Genomic DNA, 8,371 nt, shown 5'->3' with positions numbered 1-8,371 from the left:
TCTGGTGGTAATATACATTTCTAAATGAAATCTTGACTACTAAATAAACATCCAATGCAGCTTTCACTACTAAAATTCATGACGAAAACCTACATCGGTCACAGTAGCATGTGGGGGGTTAGATTCACTAGCTCCCTCTTTAATCTTACCTAGCTATCCTTTCAGCGTTTTTGTCAGATACGAAAAAATTTTTAAATATTCCTTTAGATTTTACTTAATTTTCCCATTTTGTCTGTGAAAGTGCATCTAGGAGTGATGACGTTTTCCTTATTTGATCAAATATTTATTCATTTTTTTGCATTAAAAATGTGCCTTTCAAAAATACACTCTCCATATTTTGCTTTATTTAAAAACAGGATGCAGATTATATTAAATGGGAGATACTAGCTTAGCTTATGATTCTCTTGAATTTGGAGAAACTATGACAAATTTAACTCAAAATCTCCTAGGCAAGCAAATTGCTTGCCTTTCTTTACCCCAAACTGTGCTATTTTTTTTTCCTCTTGCAACTGCTTTCAGATGTACTCCTCAGTTTAATTCCAGTGCTAGCAATCTGATCGAGGCGAATTTCACAGGGCTTCCTGCCTCCAATCTCTCCCGGTTATAATGCATTTTACAGCTGCCGGCATAATTTCTAATACTACCTTGCTTAAGAACCTAAGTTCAGACTCTTCAGTCTGGCACATTCAAATGCCAGATTCCTCTACCTCAATCCTGCCCCTCATCGGTTTCTAGTGACCACTACACTTCCACACCTGTCTTCTCCACCACCCTCTGCTAAGTCCAATTATTAGACATTCTTGTGATCAAACAGACCTGACACCAAATCACCCTGCCTCCACTTGGGTCATTTCTCTGTTTTTCCTTATCAAGCATGGAAGCTGGTTTTGTCTACTTTTTGCTTGGTCTATTTCCAATATATTCTCATCATTACACATTTCTGTATTTGTCTGTGTCCCCCCTAGTTTACAAGATCCATGAGGCAAGGGATCGCCTACTGAAATTTTATTTCAAGAAACCATCAGTGATTGGGCCTTTGCACTGTCAGTTACTCTAACCACTGACCGATCTGCCTCAAGAGTTGAACGCACGTAAGCAGCCTAGGTCCCTGCTGAATCAGCTAAGGAGTAGAATCGGGAGCACCTCTGTATAGCCCCTCAAAGTAATCTGAGGCCTACAACTCTCTTCCTTTTTCTTCATGTTATCATCTATCTTTATATCTTATAAACTTTCAAACCTTTGGCTGTAAAAACTCATGAAAAAACAGTGGAAAGGAACATAATAGATGTTAATGGCAGTTACCTCTTGGAAGATCACAAAAATGCAAGTTAGGAACAGCAGGGTTGGGGATGGGAAATGATAGAGAAAATGGGCTCTTTCTTACATTGTTTTGGCACGGATTCTTTATAATCTTCAGTACTTCCTAAATATTCCATCACGAACTTGCATTTCTCATATAAAAAGCTACACTAAGAAAGATACACAAGCTACTTTGACATGAGAAGCATGACAATCAAATTTGGCATGGATAAAATTTTAAAACTGAGGGCAAGGTTTATGATTTCAGTATTTAAAAACTTTCTGAAAGGCAAAATCCTCTACCTCTACCAAATCCTTTAGACTGTCAAAAATAACCTAATGATACAGAATCTTGAATTGACAAACTAAGATAAATGTTGCCATAATTCTCTCCCCAAAGAAATACTTAAACCCATGCAAAATTCCTAGCTGTTGCCATCCTGTCCTCTGGTTTGAAATACTATCCATATAGTGACTCCCCTTTCCCCCCTAATTCTACATTCATATATCCAACTGCCTGCTCAATGTCTCTGTTGGAGTAATTAACGGGAATCTCAAAACTCAACATATCCAAGGCAGAATTCAATTTACACCCTCCAATTTGCTCCTCCACTGGTTTTCTTAAATCTCAATGGCTTCACCACCTTTGCTCAAAATCAGAGTCATTGTTTCTTTCTTTCTTCCCATCTAATCCATCACCAAATTGTCAGTGTCACCACCAAAACAGGTATCCTGAATCTGACTTCTCCCTACAACTACCGCCCCAGTCCAGGCTCTCACCATCTCTCACCTAGATGACTGCAATAGTCTCCCTTCTTTTATCCCACTATAGCCTGTTCTCCATCTACAAGGCTGCTTAAAATCCTCCAATGGTTTCCCATCACATTCAGAATAAAATCTAAACTCCTTCCTAGGGGCTCACAGCCCTTGCCACTCTACCTTACCACCTGCCGTTCCCCACCACTCACGGGACTCCGGTCTTACAGCATTCTCTCTCGTCATATAAGCTCATTCCTGCTTTGAGACTTTTCGTTTTCTTTTTCCTTTCATCCAAATGGTCTTTTCTTTGATCTTGGTGATTTTCTTCTCATCATTCAAGGTCATTATTCCCCAATGACCCTATAACTTTGTCTTGTACCCCAATGTATAACCATCACCTAAAATGGTGACCGGCACGTGGGTCTTCAATAAATATTTGTGAATGAGTGGTTGAAAAGAATCTAAATAGTCAGTCAAGCTTCCTGGGCATGAAAACAGTTGTTCCGAATGATCCATACTTTTTGCAATGGCAACTCCTCCACTCCACCCTCCTCAAAAACCCCCCAACAACCAAGTACCTCCTACAAAAACTCCAACCCCAAATCTTCTTAGAACATACCACATTTTTAAAGTCTACGTTCTGTATCAGCTGTTGCAAAAATATGAAACAAAGCCTGAGCCTCATAGATATGTAGTGTTTATGTATATACACACCAAGCAGTACTGTCCCCTTTGGAGACTTTTCACCTTGAAGTCAGCCCTTTGTGTGCGTGTGCTGGGCTACAGAGTAAGTGCAGGAACTGGTGTGAGTTTCCCTGGGTTCACACTCCCAGAGACGGCTCTGCCATCTCTCCTATGAGAGTGCTGACTCACTCATAGCTTCTGTGCCTCTACCAAAAAGCAGCTTTATAGCTTTCTTTGCTACAAAAATAAAGGATTAGCCTACTAAGACCAATCTCAATTAAACTGACCAAACTAGTGTCTAGTGCCAGGTAGCAAAAGAAACTTGAGATAAAAATGAATAGCAACCAGATCAAAACATAAAAAAAAAAAAATCAAAACGTCAAGCTCATAAACTCTGAATTTTGTCAAAGTGAAGCACGGGATTCAAGTTTCAATTTTTACGGCTCAAGCCATTATAAATCTTATCTAAACCTTACAATGGACCATAAGAACAGAGAGCAGTTTGTGGAGTATGATTATTTGGGCTCAATTTTTGTCAAAGAAATAGACATTTAACAATGACTCTTAATAACTATTTAAACCAAGCTGTTTCTTCCTCAAAAATTTTTTACTGTTTAGCCAGAAAATACCAATGCATGCTTTCCTGTTACAAGGTGACTATATTACAAATGAGACTATATCAGCGAAACTAAACTTTAGGTGTGGATAATCAAACTTGAATGGTACTAGTATATATATATACATGTATATATATACATATATACATGTATATATATAAAAGGCCTCTTAAATGATTTTAAATCAGATGGCAATATTGTTTAAAGTAATAGTAACATGATAAATGTATATACATGTATATATACGTGTGTGCACGTGTATACAGATATACACAAAGAGAGAGGAAGAATGAATGAATGATGAATGAATGAATGCAAGAAAGAATGAGAATGGATAGGAATCAGACCAACCTTTCCTTGGGTTAATTACTTTACTATGAAGATGTGTAGAAACTTCTAAAGAATTTACTGGTTTGTATTAAAATGCACTTCAAAAAGACCATGAAAACAAATATTTAGTTGACAGGCTACAATGGGATTCAGAAAAAGACACAGTGAATATAGACTAAGGTGCAATTTCATGCTGGTGATTTTTCCTTTTTAAAATGTAAGCCACTAATCTTTTAAGAAAAAAATTTTGAACCAAAGGTTGCATATTAATATTACACACAAACTGAAACATGTGACTTTTAGCACAGTGTATACATGCTTACATAAAACTCAAATATTTACACATTTAAAACAATTTCCATTTAACATATGAAAGTTCTGAAATACATAAAAGCATTAATATTTTCTATAAAACTACAATTAGAACATCAACTTGCTACAAGCATATAAAACATCAAGTGCTTTCTTGGAGTTTCAAGTTTCCTCTTTAAAACAAGATCTTGCTTGCATATATAATCTTTCTCCAATAATCATTAAGGACTTTTTTTCCCCAAGAGATTATTTTCCAGATACATTATAAGCTCAAGAAAACGGACCCAACAATTACGCAATATAATTATGTCATAACAACTTAATTGCACATAATGCTTTAAAGTAGGTTTGGATGACGTTCTCGAACACTTTGGTATATGTTCTTCAGGGACTTCTATTAGAAATAACAGGAATTTTAAGTCCCTTCAATCCCCATTTTGCTTTAAAAATGGACAAGTCTTTGGTTGAAGTTCTACATTTTGGGCATTCATGATTAATAAAAATGGTCCCCAAACCAATAAATGGCGCTGATGTATTATCAGTTCACAAGACTTCATTTAACTTGTTTCTGATGAAGTGGAAGGCTAAAGATATTCATTTATTATAACACATCATTGATAGTTTCAATCTTCCATTTACAAGCAGAGAAATCAATAGGTTAGTCAATATTTCTCTGTTCGTTCTGTGTTATAATCTCAACTGTACAGTAATTTGCAGTAACTAGAGATACTGTTCCACAGTATACGTGATTACGATTGGAAAGATTAGTAGCATTAAATTTAGAGTTAGCTTACTGAGAATAAGTCAATATTAGACTGTACAGTAATTCTGCATTAACTATAGTAAGGTTGTCAGGTAATGCTTAAAAACCCCATACCATTCCATTTATAAGAGAAATTGTTGCAAATGTATAAAACAGCAGATATACAAGGAGAACACCAAACATACTTTATTAGCACAAAAAAGCAGCCATAACAAGGCACAGCAAGCAGAAACGTACATTAGCAGTCAAAGGGTTAGTGTTGCATACAAATATAGCTTTTCTTTTTTTGTAGCCTTGGCAAAAGCCATCAGGATGTAAAAGAACTTTCTGTAGCAGCAGGTAAGGAAACCAAGGAGCACTCACCAGTGGTACAGAGCACATTAACAAAAAGACACAAGAATGGATTTGACTAGTGCAAAATGTCTAGGACGGAACTGTAAATTCAGTTCAATACTAAGAAGCAAACACTAGGACTTGGTATTACTTCCAAAATAGCTCACTCAAGTAGTATTGCATACTATACTAAGTGACAAAAAGGTGCTAAGTAAAGTTATTTACAGATACAACGGTTGTACAGTACCTTTTAAATCTGCAATTAGGGTTTCAGATTTTCCATTAGAAATTAACTGCACTGAAATTCTATAAACTGTACTTAAGCAATTCAGCTATGAGCGTTTACAACGAAGAGCTAAATACTGCCATCCAAATTGTTCACTGCAGTTTAACAACAATCTCAACATCAGCAACCACTGCTGCTATCATCAGACTTGTTTGGGCATCTTCTAGTCTCACTTTCTTCTTGGTTCACAAACAGATCACGGGCACAGGAAAAGATCCAACGTTAACTAATCGACGAGTAGACTGCACGTACTAACTTAAAAAATCACACACAGACTACATTGCAGCTCTTCCCAATGTGTTTTAAGTTAAAGCACTCATTCAAAAAAATTAATACCTAAGGCCTTGAAATAAAATTCTACTACCAACTTTATAAGCCTGAACTTTTAAGAGCAACTATTTAGAAAACCTGGTTGGCTTAACAGTACCTTTTGCAGAAGAGACAGGAGACTGACTATAAACTATATCAACACTTAAGTGAACTGCACTCTGCCCTTGTGGCCAGAAAATTGCATTTTTCTTTTTTCTCCAAGGAAGGCAGTCTTTATTTTTTGGACTTCCAAAGCTTGATTTATAGTAACTACAAACATCGCTACTTTTGGAAGGTTATAGAAAAATTCTTAGAAAAAATAACAATTTCAAACATTAGTCACACTGTTGAAATACTCATCCAATATTAATAATTTGTTCTTCAGTAAGAAATAGAATTCTTCATAGCAAATGCCCCAGAGTTGTTTCACTCAATTACAACAGTCATTAAAAACCAACCGTTCACTCAATCGACAAAATGCTTTTGCAGCCTTACTGACCACCTGTAGCTCTGTCCTCTGTTGTCTCAATAGGCACCACGTTTATCTGAGTAAGTAACAGCAGATCGCATCTGACAGATACTAACACTAAGCCTACATACTGCACTGAAATAAACCGAACACTGATACGTGTGCTTGCTATAGGTGTACTGTCTGATGCACATAAAAGCAGATCTAGTTAATGCCCGCTGGGGGCAGGAGAGTTTACTTTGCCTTGACTGGTTCTCGTTCTAACCAGCGAACTCTAACTTTTTGTTTATAGTGATACTCTTTCAAAAAATCCTGCAACATTGACGGTAAAGGGAGCCCATCGATTCCATCATATGTAGTGCATCTACAGATCACTGCACGGCAGATATACTGCAGGCTAAAAGGGAAAGTCCTGTTTAGTGATATAGTAAGCAATGGTTCAAAAAACATGCAAGAACTGGGATCTTTATAATGTTCCAGAAGTCCCGTGACAGTGGAGGAGTGAAATACACATGGGTCGTGGGCGTCAAAACTAAAGTTGTGATTCCACTGCTCAATTCGGGCATGCAGGGATCTGTTGTAGCGACGGAAGCTCACAGAGAAGAGGTAGTCCTCTTGCGCAGAGTCCCTGAGCAAGAATGTGCCTTCAGGTTTCCCTTCAAGGAGGGCTTCTGCTTCGTAACGGTCCATTACTCCCCAGTAACAGGGATTCCCTGTGATCTGAAGCAAGTCGGGCACGAGGCAGTGTATGTAATCAATCTGCGTATGGACTTTCCAAGCTCCCTGTCTGCTAACGTGGGCATGGCTGTCTCCAGATGCCTGACGCTGCTTCTGCCTACGTGACTGCAGACACAGGGTGGTAGTGTCCTCTTCGGAGTCACAATTAGCTTGCGGAATTGCAGTATTGTCCCCACTTACTTCAGTCATTCCAGGAGCTAACTTTGGTCCCAGTTTATATAACGGATTAACCTGTGCGGTGGCTTCAAATGTATGTATTTGTGCATTGGGAGGAGGGTCAACCCCCTCTTCAATACTGAGCCGCCTTCTCTCTCGAAGCCTATCTTCTTCATCTTCTGTAGAAACCAAGGATGGATCAAACGTATCAAAAAATGTCGAGTGTGGGCTCACAGGGGCTGTATGCTGTTTAATCAAATGCCATTTTTGGGCTAAATCTGAGCCAGCAGGGAAAGGGCATTTCTCAAGCATTAATTCAGAAAGGTGTATTTTCCTTTTATTAGAAAAGAGGGGTTTTGACTGCTTGCTGTAAGTTCTCATGGGAAAGCACAAGCCCACAGTGTCCTGCAGCCTCTGTCTGAGAGAGCGGCTCCCCACAGTTCTGCTGGACACACTGTCCATATCGTGCGCGGAGCTAACGCCATACCGCCTCTCTCTCCTTTGAGGTCCGCTCCGCGTTCTACCAAACTTCTTATCAGTATCCAGTGAACTCTGTGTCTTTGTAGAACAGGAATGTTTTTTCTTCCCACCCCACGGAGCATGCCGAGAGTAGGAATCTCTTCTTGCAAGTCTCGCTCCTGGGGTGACACACGAATCGTGATCCTTTTCAATGCTTATTTCAACAATCTGAGGAATTTCAGTGGCACAGTTTTGGTTTCTCCTTGAAGAATTCTTGGAAGGGCTTAATCCCAGTTGTAAGGCAACGTTTTCTCTTAAGGGACTGCTTTGTTGCTGAGGAGCTGAGTCTCCTATACTGATGTTTCTCTCTTTCACAGACAAACATCTGTTGGAGTTCATGTCCACATTGTCACTACGGCTCCCTCCCTCGTGACCGAAGAGATTCTGACACCTGTATTTGAAGTTATTCCACATCTTCCCCACTTTATCCATTGATTATAAGATCTAAAGACAAAATAGGAAGAGGAGAAACTGAAGTTAAGGTGGTGTGTGCAAAACGAAACGGGCAGTACCCCCCACCCGCCCCACTGGAAATTAGGGTGATGCTGATCAGGAACCCACCCCCCACTGCCCTGCTGAAGCCAGGAGGCAGACACTCCTGGTAGCTGCTGGTAGTCCTAAGGTCACCGGCCCTCTGGCCTCTCAGCACTTGGGGCACCATTAGTCAGGTCAGTCCTCACTCCCCATTTCCTTTCAGATGGAATACTCAGATCTCATGGGAAAGGAAACAAACCCTCTCAATTAAACTCTGGGTTCTTTTTCCCACGCATCAACCTAATTTCATGACACTGATTTCT

The 8,371-nt window shown here is 39.1% G+C and overlaps 1 protein-coding gene across 9 annotated transcripts in view; it reads right to left on the bottom strand.

Annotated features, from left to right (window-relative positions):
• Positions 1 to 270: 270 nt before the first annotated feature.
• SOCS5 (suppressor of cytokine signaling 5) overlaps positions 271 to 8,371 on the bottom strand; it is a 57,910-nt gene continuing 49,809 nt past the window's right edge. For 7 of the 9 annotated variants that reach the window (XM_026486548.4, XM_026486529.4, XM_057309162.1 and 4 more), the window contains one exon: positions 3,717 to 8,018. In XM_026486548.4, the coding sequence (XP_026342333.1) occupies positions 6,396 to 8,006 (1,611 nt within the window). In that variant the 5' untranslated portion in view covers positions 8,007 to 8,018 and the 3' untranslated portion in view covers positions 3,717 to 6,395. Of the gene's footprint in view, positions 8,019 to 8,371 lie in introns of all 9 variants that reach the window. The other 2 variants (XR_008958221.1, XR_008958220.1) reach the window with 1 other exon arrangement.

Source organism: Ursus arctos, unplaced genomic scaffold (genome assembly GCF_023065955.2).
Source record: "Ursus arctos isolate Adak ecotype North America unplaced genomic scaffold, UrsArc2.0 scaffold_8, whole genome shotgun sequence".
NCBI classification, from domain to species: Eukaryota; Metazoa; Chordata; class Mammalia; order Carnivora; family Ursidae; genus Ursus; species Ursus arctos.
This window is presented reverse-complemented; position numbering and strand designations above follow the sequence as displayed.